General features: G+C 39.6%; 3 protein-coding genes across 3 annotated transcripts in view; 1 reads left to right on the top strand and 2 right to left on the bottom strand.

The window, feature by feature from the left end:
* The window catches only part of LOC144628971 (DDB1- and CUL4-associated factor 1-like), a 39,320-nt gene extending 26,454 nt beyond the window's left edge, over positions 1-12,866 (top strand). The window contains exons 19-35 of the mRNA XM_078487106.1: positions 192-273; positions 546-640; positions 1,071-1,184; positions 1,545-1,684; positions 2,344-2,419; positions 2,999-3,060; positions 3,235-3,301; positions 3,747-3,818; positions 3,909-3,968; positions 4,524-4,606; positions 5,245-5,329; positions 6,373-6,606; positions 8,749-8,842; positions 10,066-10,170; positions 10,946-11,019; positions 11,215-11,295; positions 11,980-12,866. Coding sequence (XP_078343232.1) covers positions 192-273; positions 546-640; positions 1,071-1,184; positions 1,545-1,684; positions 2,344-2,419; positions 2,999-3,060; positions 3,235-3,301; positions 3,747-3,818; positions 3,909-3,968; positions 4,524-4,606; positions 5,245-5,329; positions 6,373-6,606; positions 8,749-8,842; positions 10,066-10,170; positions 10,946-11,019; positions 11,215-11,295; positions 11,980-12,132 — 1,677 coding nt within the window. The 3' untranslated portion in view covers positions 12,133-12,866. The remainder of the gene's footprint in view (positions 1-191; positions 274-545; positions 641-1,070; positions 1,185-1,544; positions 1,685-2,343; positions 2,420-2,998; positions 3,061-3,234; positions 3,302-3,746; positions 3,819-3,908; positions 3,969-4,523; positions 4,607-5,244; positions 5,330-6,372; positions 6,607-8,748; positions 8,843-10,065; positions 10,171-10,945; positions 11,020-11,214; positions 11,296-11,979) is intronic.
* Positions 1-19,196, bottom strand: part of LOC144629101 (transmembrane protein 121B-like) — a 272,095-nt gene that overhangs the window by 225,998 nt on the left and 26,901 nt on the right. The window lies entirely within an intron of this gene.
* Positions 17,362-18,584, bottom strand: LOC144667180 (beta-1 adrenergic receptor-like). The gene has a single exon (XM_078528583.1). It carries the CDS (start codon positions 18,582-18,584, stop codon positions 17,550-17,552), a length of 1,035 nt encoding a protein of 344 aa, XP_078384709.1. The 3' UTR covers positions 17,362-17,549.

The following is a 19,196-nucleotide window of genomic DNA, read 5'->3' on the forward strand; positions in this document are numbered from 1 at the left end:
TCCACAGAATTTAAACTTAAACCACCTAGTACAGCATAATAAACAGTACCACATGAAAGTACTGCTCAATAACTTCCATTTGAATGGTCACACACTAGGATTTCATCCACAGACTGACAAGTTAGAACAACTTCCTGCACTGGCTAAAAGTTCTACTGTGCAGTAAACTGTTTTATTATTATTTTTTCCAGGCCGATGTTGTCGCTCAGACTCACATTTCATACCCTGCAAAAGAGCTGCTACAGCTTGTCCATAGTCACCTTAAAGCCCAAGGTTTGTTCCGGGGTTCAATTTAATAAAACATTTACAATCGAGTAGGTTTTTACGATTTTCTTTTTCCATATACTCCGTAGTTTTTGTTTCGATCGAGAAAATAATTATATCAAACACTCGTGACAGTATTTCATCGGCTATCCAAACACCTCGAATTTCGTCAAAAATACTCCGCTGCGCGTAGTATTTTCAATACCCGATATTTCAATACCCGATAAAATACTGTCGCTAGTGTTTGATACATTACGTTAATATTGGTATGTTTTATACAGGCCTTCACGAGACAGCAGACGTTTTACGAAGGGAGGCAAAATTACCCGATCCCAAACCGGAAGCAAATCTGATGTCTACACCTACAAATAGAAAGGTATCGAATGTAAATTTTGTTGTTGTTGTTGTTCATCATCATCATCATCATCATCATCATCATCATCATCATCATCATCATCACTTTGTTTACCCTCGGATTTTGAAGAGTGGCTTATACAGCTAATATCTCCGAGCATTTCACAGTAAGCACAGTACAACGGGCAAAGACCAGACCACAACACCGGGAACTCCATGCCCTACTCTTTACGATAAGCGTGTGGGCTCTTTTACGTCCCCTGCTGATCATAACACTGAAGATGCAGGAGACGGGGCCTACGGTTTATCGTCCTTATCCAAGAAGACTAGAATATCTAACCATTTGCAGATGTTATTGCAAAGGCAGCATTGTTTATGTTCGTTGTTTATGTTTTGAACGGATTTGCATTATTCCTTGAAACTTATGACAAGGTGTCCATTCTTGGTGACAGGTTCGTTTCAATCACACCTCAAGCATGTCTGCAGTGTCGTCAGCTGTTAGCACACCTGGCACCCCATCCTTGTCACGCTACAGATTCAACGACCCAGGAACACCCGTGGAAAAGGTGAATATTATTGATGGGAATCATTCTTAAACAGAACAAATGGGAAAACAAATTTCTATAGATAAAAATAATAAGTTGCGGTGTGGCACTTTTTTAATGTACTATAAAATGGTCTTTTCATAAAAGTGCTTAAATGTTGTCTCGTTTTGCGAAACGTTTCGGGAATAACCCCCTCATCAGTCGCAAAGTTCAAACCGTTAAAGCGTTGAGCGATTATCAAAAATATAGTCAAAACTTTTCAAAGAACGGTTTTGTCTATCACTCACTTTGGTTGTCTCTTAGGCAGTATAATTCGACTAACTCCAATCTTTTTTTATGATATACATGCAAACTTATATTAAGCTTTTATTCATTTTTTAGCGGCTTCTTCCCGATCTTCCTCGAACCACGCGCCCGCCATCGCCACCTACACTAGACTTGATCGTAACGCGGTATCTCCGTGAGCAGCACGCTCAGTGCAACAATCCAGTGTCCGCAGGGCCACCTTTCTCGCTACTGCGGTGAGTTGTTAATGACCTTAATAAGACTGGTTTTAAACACGGGCAAGCATTAACACAGGGAACAAATGTTTTGATCCTCGTGTTTGTGCTTTGCGCTGCGTCTCTCAGTGTTCATATCGGCTCTTGTGCTTGCGGTTTCGTTGCATTGCTTGCGAAAACCCAAGGGTAGAAATTTTCCTCTTATGCAAGAGTTTCATTTCTTACTTAACCTATATTACGTCACATAACGTTTAGCTAACAATGAAAATGTTGTTTGTGTAAAATACATAAGGGAAGAACGAAGAATAAAACATCCAACCAAAAGGATTTGATTTCACCACCGGTTAGTATAGTAGGTTCCCTGTGTAACATGCAATAAAACCACGGTTTAACACGGGTGACACGGTTTCCCGCCCTTGGCATGGTCTACCTGCTTTCCCGCGCCTGCAATAAGATACGTGGTCTTCGCGCTTACCACTTGTTGCATGCTTTCCCGCAATTACTGTGGCTGCTTATTTTCGTTGCCAGCCGTGAACAGGTTCACCTCACTTTTTCTAACCCTAGACACTTAAGTTTTAGTTTTACACCAGTCATAAAAAAGCACTGTTAGTGTACGCTTCTAACTTTGAAACGTGCGTAGCATTGGAAAGTTTCTAATCTTCCTCTTTTATCTCTCCCAGGCCTCACAAATGTCCTGAACCAAAGTTCAGATATTACGCTCCGTCTAACATGACCACAAGGTTAAAGCGAAGGGAGGTAAGGAGATCATTGTTGCTGTTAGTATTGCCTTTGAATATAATAACAGAATAACACCGCAAGTAACTGTAGTTTGCCCTGAGATAATAACTTTTCAGTGGGCTGGTCATGTCGATGAAACCTATGGTCATCTCAGTCGCAATACCATCTAAAGGAAAAATACATGTATATGCTTATATTGAACCTGGAGATTTAACTCTCCATATCTTACTCTTGATAAAACGGTTTTCAATTGAGTGTCGAAAAGAATCCAGAATTACCTTGGTTTTACATTACTACGCACGGTGATTGGTTTTAGAAACTCGTGCCACTTTCTCAACCAGTCAGATGCCGATCAGATGGATTGATTGATTGATTCAGTCATTGATTGATTCAATTAAAACAAATGGCGTCAATCACACTCGTTTTCTCGCGCGCTGTGTGGGTTTCGTGGGTTTGTTTTGAGTGATCTTTAATTCATTATTTTTTGTGTTAATCTGTTTGTTGTAATTGTCTTGTGTTCTGTTTTAATTGTGGTTTTACACTACACTCAGTTCAAAGCCAATCCATTTTATTTGTTTGGACTTGATTTGCTTGCAGGTTATTCCTCGCCACGGAGGCTTTTATGGCTCGAGACTAAATCGACGGTTTGTTTACGGCAGGTAGGTTTTTTTTAATGGCTGTCACGACTATCTTCCTCAATTTTGATCTGTAAACTTTAAAATGAAAATAAAGCTGTCAGTTTTTGATGAAATTCCGCCTGCATTCAGTTTTCTTCAATTGTGCCTCTCCATAGAATCCCTTTGTAATATTGTTTTGTTTGTTTGCACTATAAGGTTTAAACCTCTCAGGGCCATTCGAGACACTGAGGAAAACAGCCTTTTTACTTGTGCCTCGTTTGCGGTAAGTTGAAGACTTAATCAAGAACTGATTTTTCCAATGGAATCCTTGTTATCTGAAGTCACTGAGCAGTATAGCGAATTCAATCATAGACTGTTTACAGTCCTTTATTTCTCGTATTTTTCTTGGATCGTTGAGCGTGGGAAAGAATTCCACAGGAACTGGACGCCAGAACTACTTGGAAGGCGCAAGTGGGTGAGGGGTGGGGGTCCCAACAGTCCCTCATGCCTCGCACTCGCTTCGCTCGCTGTATATTTCGCGTTATTTTGCGTTGAAAAATAGAGAGGCTGTGAACAGCCTTATTCAATTGAAAAGGTGGTCTCCGAAAAAGAAAATTGCGTGACGCAGTGATCTTTGTTGATCTCCAGTTCTCTTCCGGGAGAGGGGGGGGGTGGTGTCTGTTGTGTTTCTGCCTTTGGTCTATACTAATTTTCTTTTTCCTTTCCAGCCTGATGGCAAGTCCGTTTTACTTGGTACGCAAATAGGCGAGCTCAAGGAGTACAACTTAATCACGGGACAGGTAACATGTTCTACTGGCCTACACTGGATTGAAAGTCTTCTATATACAATTGTATCGTTCTTTCATAACCTGCTATTTTTTTCCTTGAAGGAAGAAGCGACTTATCTCTGTAGTGCAGACAGAGCGATTTCCATGTGTCAGTGCTCAAAGGTTAGAAAATATTTAACGTTGTTGTTGTTGTTTTTGCTTTATACATGAATTTAGTTAAACCCGTCAAGTGTTACTTGGAATAATAAAGTAATGATTTTAACGGTGTAGACGTTTTACAAATTACGCTTTTTTATGAAAAATAGCTGTCCGCATACAACCCGTTAAAAATCCCAACTTTGAAGCCGCCATAAAATCTCGCAATTAAGCATCAATGGTCTAAAAATGAACTTATAGTTAAGTTATGAAATAAGTGTCTGAAGAGTAGTAGATAATCGCATAAAGTAGCATTAACATTGATCAAACTTGTTCTTTTCTGACTTTTCTTTGCACTAAAGAGAGTGTTTTGTTTTTCGCTGTCCACATAAGTTCAACACACGGTCAAGTAAACAAAACGTTGCAATGTGAGTAAAAAAAAAATGATGATGCCTTTCTACGGTACATGTACCCTTGTTATTTCTTCCGCTACTTCATCATAGCATACCTTTACTTGGTGAAGAAATCCGAACGATCATAGAAACGTTTTGTTCATTAATAACACCTTTTATCGATTTCCAGGACCGCGAACTCTTGTTAACTTCGTCATCATCCGCCTTGCCTCCATGTGCTCTTTGGGCATTCGGAGACGTCTTCGAAATGAAGTGAGTGATTTTTTGTTGTTGTTGTTTTTTGTGTTTTTTTTTTTTATTTCGCCATTATTAAAGCCTACAGCAATCGGTTACAATACATGTTTTCTGCACTTGTAACGGGTTTCATGATTTCCCGCGCTTGCAACCCGTTACAAATTTTCCCGCTCGTGCAACTGTTTTCCCGCGCATGCAACCGGAAAACGTGTTCTCCCGCGTCTGCAGCCGGTTACATGTTTAACCGCCCTTGTAACAGGTTTCATGATTTCCTGCGCGTTGAACGGATTACAAAGTTTCCCGCGCATGCAGCCGGTTACATGTTTTACCGCGTTTGTAACAGGTTTCATGATTTCCCGCGCTTGGAACCGGTTACAAAGTTTTCCGCGCGTGCAACCGGTTACATGTTTTCCCGCGCTTGCAGCCGGTGACAGGTCTTCGCGCGCTTTCAACCGGCCACGCGTTTTCCCGCGCTTGCAACCGGCTACAGCTTTTTCCGTACTGACAACCGGTTTCATTTTTTCCTGCGCATTAAAGCCGGCGTTTGGCTCGGTGACTACTTATGTTTAAGCTTTAAAAACGCGTGAAAAGTTTTTCACTGATCTCATTCATCGCATAATCAGTAACCGATGTTGGTTTTCTTTTTACTCGTATAGACATTCATTTAGCGAAGACACATGGGTCAAGTTTAGTAATTTATCAGAAGAGAGAATCATTGGAACACACGATGCGACTGCTCATGTAAGTAGACTTACACGGAGCCCACCCCCCCCCCCCGGGGGGAGGGGCGGGGATGCTCGTCGTCTCTCTTAGGGGATGTAAATTGAGGATGTTTAGGGTTTAATTGAAATTTTACAAAATCGCCCCCGGTGAAAAATAGGTTTATATGGTTCTGTTCAATTTCTGGAATCAGTTTATTTTAACTTAAAGGGAATGTGACACGGATTTTAGCCAAATTTAGGCATCGGAAATGACTATCAAATTCGGTGAAATATAAAAATAACACAGCAAATACAAAAGAAGGAACGGATGGCCAAGTGACGAAGATTGAAACGGATTGCGATATGAGTTTTGAAATATTGTTGGGCTGAACAGTTTTCAAAGTTTGTCTCGCTTGCTTGTAACTTTAAATTCTAACGCCCGGGAGACAAATTTCGTTGCAATGAAGCTATGGTTTTGTGTGCGGAAGCTATGATTTTTTGTGCGGGAGGTCGTGGGTTCGAACCCCAGACCGGACCAACACTCAGGGTCTTAAAATAACTGAGGAGAATGTGCTGCCTTTGTAATTATATCTGCAAATGGCTAGACATTCTAGTCTTCTCGGAAAAGGACGATAAACCGTAGGTCCCGTCTCCTGTATCTTCAGTCTTATAACAGGGGACGTTAAAGAACCCACACGCTATTCGCAAAGAGCAGGGCACGAAGCTCCCGGTGTTGTGGTCTGGCCTTTACAATTGTATCTTAAATTGTATACAGTACGTGTAAAGCGCATTTGAACATACACATATGGAAAATGCGCTATGATGCATTATCATTATCATTATAATTATCATTTGGATCTAATGGAGTAATTTCTTTGCAAACATTGGTTTCATAGCAAGTATTTGGCAAAACTTAAAAATCTGAACTTAACTCAGCAGTGACACAGTCCCTTAAATACATATCCTAACCAAGATTCGGAAAAGTCATATAAGCAGAAGTTCCGAAATATTATTAGTCATCTAAATTCAGCTCTAATATTCTATTTCCTTTCTTTTTTCTTCTTTTTTTCCTTCAAATCTCAGATATACGACACAGCAACAGGTCACAAAATCCTTACTCTTCACGACTCCAACAACACCAACAACTACTCCAAGAACCTCGCCTCGTTCAACCCGACCGACGACCTGGTACTGAATGATGGTGTATTATGGGATGTCAAAGGAAAACGGGTTATACACAAGTTTGACAAGTTTAACAACTTTGTCAGCGGTGTGTTTCATCCGTCAGGGCTAGAGATCATTATCAACTCGGAAATTGTATCCTTGGTCTTTGATCAATAAATAACTTCTCTTTTATTTCTATATTGAAACCCAGGAGGTACATTGTAAGAATATAGAACCCAATCATCTTGACTAAAAATCTTCGATAGTAGCATTACTATAGAAACGACACAACATAAGAAAGACGTCAATTCAGTTGTTGCGTGCGTGTGGCGAAGAATGACTTTAAATGTAGCATAAAGGTCAGGAGAAATTTTGCGGGATATTTAGAAAAAAAATGCAAAACCTCAACTAAGTAATGTGAAGTTGACTGTGGTGTGATTCATCTTTGTTCGATTAACTGAGATTCCGTGCTCTTCAGATCGTTTTCTTACGTTTCTTTTGCTCGTCCGCAGTTGGGTTTAATCTCGTGTTCTCTCGCATTGGCATAATACTTTAATCACTTGATGACAACTTTATCAACTAAAATTTACATTTATATCATTTCATTAGCAAACTATTATTAAATGTTTAGTAATTTCTAATCTTCGTTCCTTTTAAATACAGTTAAATGTAATTTAACATAGTTAACGACAAGGAGCAAGTCATTAGCGTGTTTCTAGTGTTTCAGGCGTTTGTAGCGTTAAGCGTTTGGCGTATGTTTGTTAGTAGCGTTCTGGTGGTGTTCACATGGTTGCTGAAGTGCTGGGTCGAGTCTGGTCCAGCGGTGTTTCCCTTTGGTACATGCGTAGCTATCCCATGTGCTTGCGTTTGTTGTTCGTAGTTCGATCGGCGTGGTGTTTTGTGTTAGTTTGTAGTAGCGTTCTCAGCGTTCCCTTCCCTCCCTCCCTGGGGTGTGGGCCATTTACTGGGACCTTGTGTTCAGTTTTCTTCCACTGAGCCATTTGGACTTGAGTGTGACGGGTGCTCGGGTTCGGGGGCCTGGCATGGGAGGCTCATGGCTGGGTTGCCGGTTTGGGCAGGCCAGTCGGGTGTTCTGGCGCCTTGGGGGTGTGATTGCGATTGCAGCCCCCGGGGTACCTAACCTCCACTTGCGACGTGGGCGTTAACCGGAATTTATGACGCACTTGAGTGGAGATCCGAAGTAGATGATATTCAGTAAAGGTGGTTTAAGAAAAGAATGTGAAACAATGGCTTAAAAAATACAAAACGTAGGGCGATTTGCCACCGGTGATTGAAAATTTTGCCTCTTTAAAATTAAAGGCTTTGTCGGCAAACTTCTAGAGGCGATATCTTCCGTTTTTCTGCCGTCTTTTTTTTTTTTTAATTTTAATTAGCAACATGAGTTTGTTAAATATATATTTTTTTGTAATACAGTAGAAGCTCTCTTAACGGACACTCTCGTAAGCGGACAGCTCTGCTTACGGCCGCCTTATTTGAAACCCAGCTTTAACTCCCATACAAACTCTGTATTTTTACATTCTCGTAAAGCGGACATTCCCGTAAGCGGCTGCGGACACTTTCAGAGATTACGACTTAGACTTTTTCTTTGTTTTTAAGCTCCTGTAAGCGGACACCCAATAGAAAATCCTATTAACAACCTATGTATCTTGTTTTTATCAATGAACTTCACATCGCTGTTCGTCACAATGATTTTACAGTGGTTACAGTACCATATTTCAGTGTTTGTTTTGTTGTCATCCACGTCCGTGCAGTTTTTGCTAGCTGGGTAAGCTCCCGTAAGCGGCCATCTATCCCCTTCAATTCTAGTGGCCGCTTACGAGAACCATTCTCGTAAGCGGCCAGCTCCAGTTACGGACACTTTTTTCGCGTCCCGAGGATGTCCGCTTACGAGAGCTTCGACTGTATAGTGAGTGATTTGCGACTTTTCTGTTACTACCCTTGGACCAAGGGGAACAATTTATAAGTAATATATCAAACACGAGAGGCAGTGTTTCATCGGGATATCCAAACACCGAGAAGAGAGTTGAAAATACGACGCGCAGGGGAGTATTTTTGAAGAATTTGGGGGTGTTTGGAGAGCGGATGAAACTGTTGAGTGTTTGATATATCCCCCAAAAAAAAAAAAAAAAAAGAAAAAAAAAAAAAAAAAAAAAAAATAAAATTATTTTAATTTAAATTGGTTCCAACCCCCCTCCTTTTTTTTTTTTTTTTTTTTTATTTTTTTTAAATTTTTTTTAAAAAGTTTATCTGGTTGATCCTTGACTAAACATACAGTGGGATCTTCGCTCGTTTCATTTGCTTGACACCTGTCCGTCACTGGATCAGTGTCACGTGATTTTCAACAACAGTGGTGACGTCATGTACGGAGGTAAGAAAATATGTTAAAGTTTTGGACTGCTGATTAATCCCCCAAAAAATTTTATCTGTTTACATGGCCTTTTCAGGGTTCCTACGCACCTTGAAAGTCCTAGAATTTGAAATTCAACCTTAATCATTCGATCGGGATCGGGCCACAGGTTTCGTCAGACTGACGTCAACCCTCGTAAAACAAGTTGTTGATTTTAGGCCTTGAAAGTGCTTGAAAAATGGACTTGGTAGTTGAACGTACGGTATATAACCTAAAAATACACCAAGGTTTATGTTGTATTCACTTGTTATTACTATGACACTTCCAACAGAGGGACTGTTATTATATTACCCAGAAAGAGCTTTTCTTCCAATTGATTATTCAAGTACATTTTGATATTCACCCTGAAGAATTTTTAATACGTTCAAACCGTTTTACATAATAAGTAGTGTTTGTTATTTTTCAGTTTTGTGTCCTTAATAAAATGGTTCTTGCATTTTTTAATGAAACGGTCTTGCACGTTTTTGAAATTTGAATAATGGAGCTCTCGTTTTTATACATCAATATTTTTGTAGGGCGTTTTCCAACGCCCCAAAAGGGGATTGTTACGCATTTATATTAATTTTTTCAAAATTTTTAAAGGAGTTTTGTAAAGGGTTTTTTTTTTTTTTTTGTTATATTTTGGTTTGATATTATTGGTAAGCAACTAAAAAAAAAAAAAATTTTTTTTTTTTTTATAAAAAAAAATTTTTTTTTTATTTTGGGAAAAAAAAATAAGAAAAAAAAAAAAATTTTTGTTTTTTTTAAAAAAGAGCGAAAAAAATTAAAAAAATAATTTTTTTTTTTTTTTTTTTTTTTTTTTTCCCCCCCCGCCCCCCGCCCCGGGGGTCTTTATTTTTTTTTTCTAAAATATAATTTTTTTTAAAAAATATTTTTTTTTTTTTTTTTTTCCCAACAAAAATATAAATTTTTTATATTTAAAAAAAATTATAAAAAACCCCAAAAAACCCTTATAATACAAAAAAAAATATATTAAATATATATTTCTTATAAAAAAAAATTTGTTTTGGGGGGGTGATTGGTGACTTCGTAGTTCTAAACAATGAGATCATGTGCTTGCAAAGAAATTTTGTGACCTCGAAAAGTCCTTGGATTTTGTTTGGCTAAAACTGCGCGATCCACTTTTGAGGGTTTGATGCAAAACGAACCCTTCTCTGAAAAGTATCTTTTGATTTCCCTTTTAGTGAAACACCAGTCCGATCCACTGGAAATACCGCTGGCCTCCAGTTTGCTGGGACCATTTGAGTCATCATTTAGAACGTTCGATGCGACAGACTACCAACCTATTGGTGAGTTTAAATATTGCAGAATAATCTCTTTTAATTTCAAGAGTGGGTCTCGATCGACTATCGAAAGTACAGCTATGTTTTGGCTTTGGGTTTGCGCCTGCTGGGTGTTTTTAATTGGTTAATTGTAACGTGTCTTGACCTATCAGAGCAGACGAGGTGTCTTGGCTCAGGCGCGTTTTCCAGCGCTCGACTCGGGGACCGATATTTTTTTGTCCCATGCTCGAGTCATGTGAACACTTCATCTCATAATACCGAGCATACCATCAAACACAACTGATGAACGACATGCGATCCAGCAGATGCGGACGCGTGTCACACAACCAGAAAACGGCCCAGCTCACACGAGTCCCGAGCCAGTTGGTAGAGCGCCCAACCGGATCTGGGAGGCCATGGGTCGACCCGTCGGGGACCGATCTTGTCCCATGCTCGTGTCATGTTGAACACTTCATCTTCATTATTTATTACCGAGCTTAAAATTTACCATCTTCTATTATTTACATGGTCAAAAGTGTCGAAAAAATATTAACACTCATGTTGCCCCTCCGCACCCCTTTGCAATGCAATTATGTTGTGAACATAAAAAAAAATGAAATGAAATGAAATAAAAAGAAATGCATAAAAATGATCGATTTAATGAATGGGACCTCTCGAATATCTCGAGAATTCAAAATTGTTATCTTTTAGTTTGTTTGTTAATTACTTATTTATTTATTACATCTCGTTAAAACGAGAAGTGCGTCGTGAAGTTAACTATCTGTACTTTCCGTTCTTTCAGCGACAATCGACGTCAAGAAAACGATCTTTGACTTGTGCACAGATGTAACTGACAGTTTCGTGGCCGTTATTGAAGTAAGCTTGTCTCAGATCATTTGACGTTGTACGGTGTAGCCTCTGCCCTTTTACCGACATGCTCAGTGGCTAGACAGACAGGCAGACAGACAGACAGACAGACAGACAGACAGACAGACAGACAGACAGACAGACAGACAGACAGACAGACTTGAACCAACTTTAATATTCCAAAATGCCCACCGTTTTTTTCAGAACCAGGCCAGCACAGACGAGAGTGTTTGTCGTGTGTATGAAGTTGGGAGAATGCGGAGGGCTGAGGATGAGGACGAGCAGGTAAGAGAAGTATAGGGGGTCTGGTACATAGCTTGTAAAATGCTTTAATTTGAGATTTTGGTTTTGTTACACCTTTATCTCAATGCGTCTGCATGCTTTATTACTAACACTAGTGCACGTTAAATGTTATTGTCGAAATAAGCCATTCCAAAAAAAAAAAACAGTTCAGTTTTTACGTGATTTTCAGACGTCAGAAAATTTCCGAAGATCGGAAAATTCGTCTTTACCCGGTTTTCCAGCCATTCACGACTTATAAAAACGTAGATGTCCCCGATTCTCTGGGATGGTCAGAGATTCGGAAAATAGAAACGTTTCTATTTACCTGACGTGTACCAGATCAGCGATCGATCCCGGCTTATAAAAACAGACAATATAACGACCTTATACGTTTTTGACTCGTTTGCTTTAGTACTACTAACTTCTAAGATTGGAGCAAGCCTGCAAACAAGCTTACAAATTCAAGAAGTATACCCTATAGAGCAAGCTCGAGGTGATCGCCAAGTCGACACTTCTTTACAGTATAGTAGGACCATCTGAGACCGTCGGAAGACAAAAAGAACAAAAAAACAGGAAATTCCCCGTCCTGCTAAGTCAAAAAGGTGACGTCGCCTCTTTGTGTTGTATTCCTTCTTTGTCGCGCAATTCAGTCTGGCATGGTTGACCATTTTTTTTCTTTACTTGTAGGAATCCGACGAAGGCGGCGAAGAAGAAGATGACGTCGATGATGATGACGATGACAACGATGATGACGATGATGATGATGACGATGACATAGAAATCATGATTTCCGGAGATGATGATGATTCGGATGATGATAGTGATACTGCAGTTTTTTAAATGGCTTCAGACTGAGCGTGAAGGTTACATATAACACGCGAGGGATGTGAAAGAGCAGGAAAGGAGTGTAGATCAGAACACAGCGCGAATATCCACGTTCGGATTTTTATGATCTCATCTTAAACAAAGCAGTTCAAACTGTTGTCTATTTTTCCATGATTTTGAGAAGCTCAAAAACGGCCACTGGAATACCGAAAACCCAAAAGAATCGGTTTAGTTTTGTTGAGCAGTACTCAAAAAAAAAAATCAAATCCATCTGAAAGTTAAAAGGACCAACGAGAAAAAATCTCAGAGAATACTTCTCAAGATTTGAGAAGCTTAAAAACGCCCCCTCCCCCCTCCCCCTGCAATTCCGTAGACCCAAAAGCAATGGTTTAGTTTTGTTGAGCAGTAGTCGAAAAAAAAATCAAATCTATCTGAAAGTAAAGAAGACCAACCGGAATAGAAATGGGTTATAGTGGCAATGGACTCGGAAACGTAAGGCTGACGTTTTCAAATTTGTTTCATTTTGTTTTTTATCAATCTCGAGGCTGGGTACAGAAAATGCAGTTCACCCCCTTACAATCACTCAGTCCTTATTTAGCAGTCAAAGAGGACGTCACTGAGAATAAAACAAAAATGCCTGTGAATAATTTTTATTTATTGATAATGTGAAACAACTTGCAATTTTTCTATTTTAAGGGAGAGGGAATTTTTATACACGTTCTGAATAAATAAACTCCTTGTACTAAATCATTTCTGCTCATTGTAGTTTTTGACAAATCAAGTAGATGAGCTATTCCAAAGATTTTGCAACAAATGGTTTTGTTGACGTACGGTCTTTTACAAAGAGGCGCAGGCTAATTCCTTTCGTATTGAGACACTCATACGATCACTCGCTTACTCATTTACTCTCTCTCCCTCGCTCGCTCATGCACTCGCTCAATACGCCTTGGAACACCAGTGTTTCTAAGGCCCTGTTCACACTAACCCGGGTAAATTTGAAAACGCATTTGTTTTTAATTTCTCGGGATAGGCCAACCGTCCACACTGAAACGGCGTTTTCGCTCTCCGAAAACGGTATTTTTCAAAAACGCTCTTCAAAGTGGGGAAAATTTAAAAACGCCTGCTAGGTGGTGTAGTGTAAGACCGCGAAATCGCGCGAAAACGGGACTTTTTGAAAACACTGACGTCAAATAGTCATGTGATGCCTGTCAAAGCAAAAGGTTAAAATAGCTTAACAATAGCTCTGTGCATGCGTAATAACTCTCCGTGCAATTAAGCGTCTCATTTTCAAATTTACCCGGGTCAATGGGGACGGAAAACATCAAATTTTTACACGGCGTTATCAAATTTCTCCATTTTCAAATTTACCGGGGTTAATATGGACAGGGCCTTATACTGATGTTAAAAATCGTACTAAATGAAGGTAAAACTGACTGTTTGCATGTTTAGCTAGCTTCAGCCCCCGACCGGGGACGCGCGACCGGCGAACGCAGAGAGGGCAAAGAGGGAGCCAACCACGTGGCCACAACCCACGCCCAGCCACGCCATGGTGAGCGGGCCCGCGGACCGCCGAGGGGACGGGGCGGGAGAGCGCACCCGGGCAGTGTGGATGGTGCCTCAGTTGGCTTTCATTTTGACGAAAGCCTTACAAACAAGTTTCATAGCAAATTGTTGGGTGGTCTTGTAAAGTTGGCAAATTAACTGTCGGTCATGGCCAGTAAAAAAAAAAAGAAAAAAAAAAACAGAAAAAGAAACAGAAGCCATTCTTATCATCTGGAAACTTCTTTTCATATAGCAACCGGAAACCGCGCATGAAAAGCCTCAAGCAATCAGGATAGAATGCGAGAAACCAAACTCAATATTTAAACTCAAAATAACGCTGTCAATTAATGATAAATTAACCATTAAACAGAAGAAAGTAGACGCGACAACGTCACGTTTCTCTCTCATTAATCCAAATTTTTAATGGTATCTTCGCGAAAATTCCGGAATGAAATGGAATCCATATAAAGTTTACTAGGGAGCTACGCTTTTAGGCTTGCCTGAATCGAGTATATTAAACCAAGAGAATAAGAAAAGAATTATTTATGCAATTTTGGTATAGGCCATAATATTATAATTTTACACTCGTCCAAAGAGGAATCAACACAAGCTGTTAACTGTCTAACCTAAAACATTGTTGACACTTTCTGATACTAGCTCGACAATATCAATACCACACCGTCCAACTTTCCGTTCACGGTTTATGTTGCACCTAACCTAACGTCTGTTGTGAAACATTTCCATTTTTTTAATGTTTTGTCATCGGTTGCTAAGCATGATACCTGTATAAAAGGGAAGTTGCCACTTGGCCTTTTGCAGCAAATGGACTCGTAACCTTTATAGTTCTGCAAACTATTGTTATTTCGACCTGGAGTATTTCTAAACCCCCTGGTTGGGATGTTAGCATTCTATCGTCAGCATTAAATTCGCCGGTAACCATGTATACACCTGGGTGAAGAGTTGCACTTAAGCATGAGAATAAAATGTCTAGCGCAAGAACAATAGTTTTCATGTTGACGGTCAGTGCCCAAATTTCTCGGCGGGGTTTTATAAGCGTACCCGGGACCCTTCAATCCGGAGTCCAATTTCGCGCTAACCGTTAAGGACATTTTTTATTTCGACAACCGAAATCGTTTTTTTTTTTTTTTTTAAATTTTGAAAATTTTTTTTGAAAAAAAATTTATTGTTTTTTTTTTTCCCTTAAAAATTTAAAAAAAAAAAAAATAAAAAAATTTTTTTTTAATTTTCTCCCCCAAAAAAAATTTGCTCGCCATCTTAAAGTCCCTTCATAAACAGTAAAGCTGCCTGATTATGCCTTTCACTGCTTGTCTTACCTCCCTGATTTTCCAACAGTAAAAGATCGGATTTAGAGATGAGTTTAAGCACACTAGAGTTATAGCACTCATCATGGCCATAACGTGTTTTATTCCATTCGCATCTAGCATGGCCGCAATGCCCCACGGAGCATAGCACACAACTAATGCCAACTGCACCCACATTATGGTGGAAACTGACTTTCTGTATCTTGCTATGTTTAGTGGAATCCCTTCTCTGCTCCGTTGTCGGCTGGGGGCACTGTTGTTTACTTGGGCTTGATGGTGTCGTAGTGTAAGGTGGATCTTTGTGTAACAGAAGATCGAAGTTACCAGACAAAGTATTGATCCAACAGAAGATACCTTATCAGAGATATCTCTTCTCCACACCCAGAGCCATCCAATTGAAGAAGCTATTAGCCAAAAACAAGTTATTACTCCACGAACTCGCCGTAATGTTACGACATGCCTGTATCTCAGTTCCAGCAATAGTGCGAGAAGTCTGTCCACACTAATTGCAGTCAAGGTTGCCACAGATACGGTACATAGTGTCATACCCAAAGATCCATAAGCGTTATGAACGTAGTATAAAATATTCGCGTTAATATTTATCTTATGAGACATGATGCGGGTAGCATAGAGTGGTTGTATAATAAGACCAACGCAAAGATCAGTGACCGCCAGACATCGGAAGAAAAGTTTTGTCGAAGGATGAATAGAAAAGACATTCTTCAAAGCAAAAAGGATCAGAGTATTGCCCGAAGTTGCGGTGATGGAGAGGAAAATGTGCAAAGCTGACAAAAATTCAGCTACGTCTGCTGGTGGCACGCTGAGTCCTTGGTTCTGTTTGCTTGTGTAGTTTCCATCTACATTATCATTAGCCATTGTTCTTGGGCTGTCAGGAAATTAAACTTGCATTGGAGAAAGCTTGAAGTAATAGAAACTAGTTGCTTTGAGGAAAAATCAGCTTGCACTTTTCTTAGTGAGATGTTTATGTTCACTTGATTATGTCGTGCCGTTAAAAAAAAGGATTTTGGTTCAAGTTAGGTGGTTTTAAAACCCGAATGGGCTTGACTTCAGAATGAACCAGAAATATATTAGACCCCTGCGCGTCCTGAAAAGACCTATGACTGGCGTACTTCAGTGTAGGCCCCCGCTTTTGAGGAATTGCTGTTGTCGCTAGTGAACGAGTGGGAGAAGTTCTAGAAAAAAAATGTTGCAAAAGACTGATTTTAGGCCCGGCAAAACGACGAAACATATTTCCAGATGTGTTTCTCGTTTTGCTATTGTTCCATACCGCGCGGAAACACGAGATGTTTCTACCCTGCAGATGAAGCAAGTTTTGCTTCTTGGAGACAAAAAAGGACGCTGAAAACAATGCATCACGTATGGCAAAACTGGGAAACATTGCGAAAACATGCGCGAGCTTGGAGTGTATCTGGAAACATGTTTCCTTGTTTTGCCAGGCCTTTTTTGTACCCAGAGCAGCTGAAGCGGAATTCATTCATCTTCAGTCGTTTATTATTATTTTTTTTGTTACAGAACTTTCTATAAATCTCAAAAGATTTTAATGAAGCTTTGGTTTAGCCATGTAGACCCATAGAATAAATTTTGTCGCTTGCATTAAGTTTTTTAGCGAGTATTTGGCAAAACGTAATAAAATAATAAAATAGACTAAACTCATCTGTGACACTGTCCCTCAAAAGACTTCTCTCCCCTCCCCAGTCCTTTTAACGCCAACCCTCACGCGGACGATCTTACTTTGCAAACTACTGCTACTCCTGGATTCAAATCATTTATTTTTAATCAATCGCCTTTCCTCTCGTTTGACTCTATTTTATTCACAACTCCTGAATCAAATTGTTTTAAGGTAACATTCATTTGTAAAGTAGCTGACTGGTGGGCAGAAGGTCAAGCACTCGAATCCTTTTGGGGGATGTTGAAGATTATTCTTCAAGCAACTTGTGACATTGATGGATATCTTTCTATGTTTTGTCTATGGACCGGGCGACGAATACGTTAAGTGGTCAGCAACTTTCACAAACTCAAAATCTATTGTACTTAACCCTTGCTGTTCACCTGGTCAATTAGTGTTGGGTGGCGAGCGCCTATGTTTTCTCGCCATTTTTGTCAGTACCCTTTAGTTAATTTACTCCTTTGGGAAATTAAAAGACACCATGTGATCAACAAATGTTTTACGTTTACAACTTAATAATAATTCAACATTCTGATGCTGAGGTACTTTATTAAAAATGTGCAAGTTTTTATAATATTAATGTGAATGTAATTTTACACTTCTAACTTCTTTTTACCTATGTAAATCCAAGACAGCCCACTAGTTATGACGGTTGGATTTTTATTATTTTATATACTATATTTGTTTGCGTTTCTCGTTTGGGCTGAATAAAACGATCTTAAGAACTGTATGGAGTTTTGTAATGACGAGTACCGGCAGTTTCTTTATGAAAGCGGTTAAGCATGTTCTTACAAAGGTGTGTCTTTATTTTCCTCCTGCGGCTGTGTTCGCACTGTAGTTTCATGGCCATTGTTCAATGTCTCATTTCCTTGTTGCTCATCTTATTCTCGGCTAGCCCCATTTTGTCCTTGTTCGACATTAGCTATGACTCCAATCTGCCTTAGTCCAAAGATTTTCCTTTCAAGTTCCTCAGCTTGTGCAACAGTTTTTCTTGAAAGCAACTGAATGAAAGCTACGCGAAAATATCTTATTCTAACAGCGTAAATCAACGGATTAAATAACGAATTCAGTACTGGCAGTAAAATTACAAGAGACAAAAGGACATGACCTATGTGAGCAGGGATACTGTTCTTAAAGGATATAAAAATAACAACACAAAAACCAGCTGGAATATAGGTCATTAAAATTGCAAGCAGTACAATAGTTGTCGTGTGAAAAGCTTTCTTGTTCTTGAGTATCTTCTCCTTGGCTTCTAAGGAAACTTGGTTAGCCGCAATTTGTTTCTCGTTGCGGCGGACTTCCTTGAATACAGCAACATTAAAGTAAACTATTGTTATTAAATAGAGAGTTAGCATTATTAAAACTGCTATAATTATCGCAAAGTCTACGACAGTCTCGAAGAGTTTTTCTATGTGAAGGAGGTTCGCCACAGCCCAGGCCAGACCAGAGGCAAGGATGATACGACCTTCTGTTACGAGGTTCTCGTATGCAAAGGGGTGTTTGATCGCGACATAACGCTCCGCACTTATTAACAACAAATGATTTAGGGACGTGAAAAGACATGTTTGGGTAACAACTATTGGTATCTCGCTTAGACTACAAAACATGTCTGCCTCACCTTTGAGAATTAAGGTTGAGCTGGCAATATGTAGAGGTTGAACAACTAGTCCAACGACAAGGTCAGTTGTGGCTAAACAGGCGAGCGCTACGTTAGACTTGGTGCGAAGCTGTCGTTTGGTTTTCACTGCCACCATCACCAGGATGTTCAGCAAAATGATGAAAGGACAGGTGAGAGCGTTAACGACGATTCTGACGATAAATACAGCGGGAAGATCTGGAGAAATCTTCGCAGGATTTAATGGAAGATATGCGAAATCACAACTAAGTAATGTGGTGTTGTCTGTGGTGTGATTCATCTTTGCTCGAGTAACCAAGGCTTTGAGAGTTTCTTCACTTTGTGTTTTTGAGATGTTTTCCTCGCGTTTTGTGTCTTCTTCTTTGTAAGTTAAGTTCGATCGCTAATTTCCTTGGAAGAATTATTTGAAGAGTTTACATTGGTCAAAATGGTGCTATGTTTTTCCGCGATAGCGATAATACTTTAAGTATTAATTATTCTTATTAAGTATTACATCAGTCGAGGCCCCCGCTTTTGATGGAGCATCGTTGTCGTATTTAAATGAGTGGGAGAAGTTCTAGAAAAAAAAAATGTTGAAAAAGACTGTTGTTTAGGCGGGAGGAAACATGTTTCCCGAGAATTGTTTCTTGTTTTGCCATGGTTCCATACCGCGCGGAAACACGAAATGTTTCTTCCCTGCAGCAGAAGCAAGTTTTGCTTCTTGGAGACAAAAAAAGACGGCGCTTAAAACCAATGCCTCACGTTTGGCAAAACTGGGAAACATTGGGAAAACATGCGCGAGCTAGGAGCGTATCTGGAAACATGTTTCCTTGTTTTACCAGGCCTTTTGTGTACCTAGAGCAGCTGAAGCGGAAGACATTCATCTTCAGTGTCGTTTATTTTTACTTTTTTT

This window comes from Oculina patagonica, chromosome 10 (genome assembly GCF_052425735.1).
Source record: "Oculina patagonica isolate OP01 chromosome 10, crgOcupat, whole genome shotgun sequence".
Lineage (NCBI taxonomy): Eukaryota > Metazoa > Cnidaria > Anthozoa > Scleractinia > Oculinidae > Oculina > Oculina patagonica.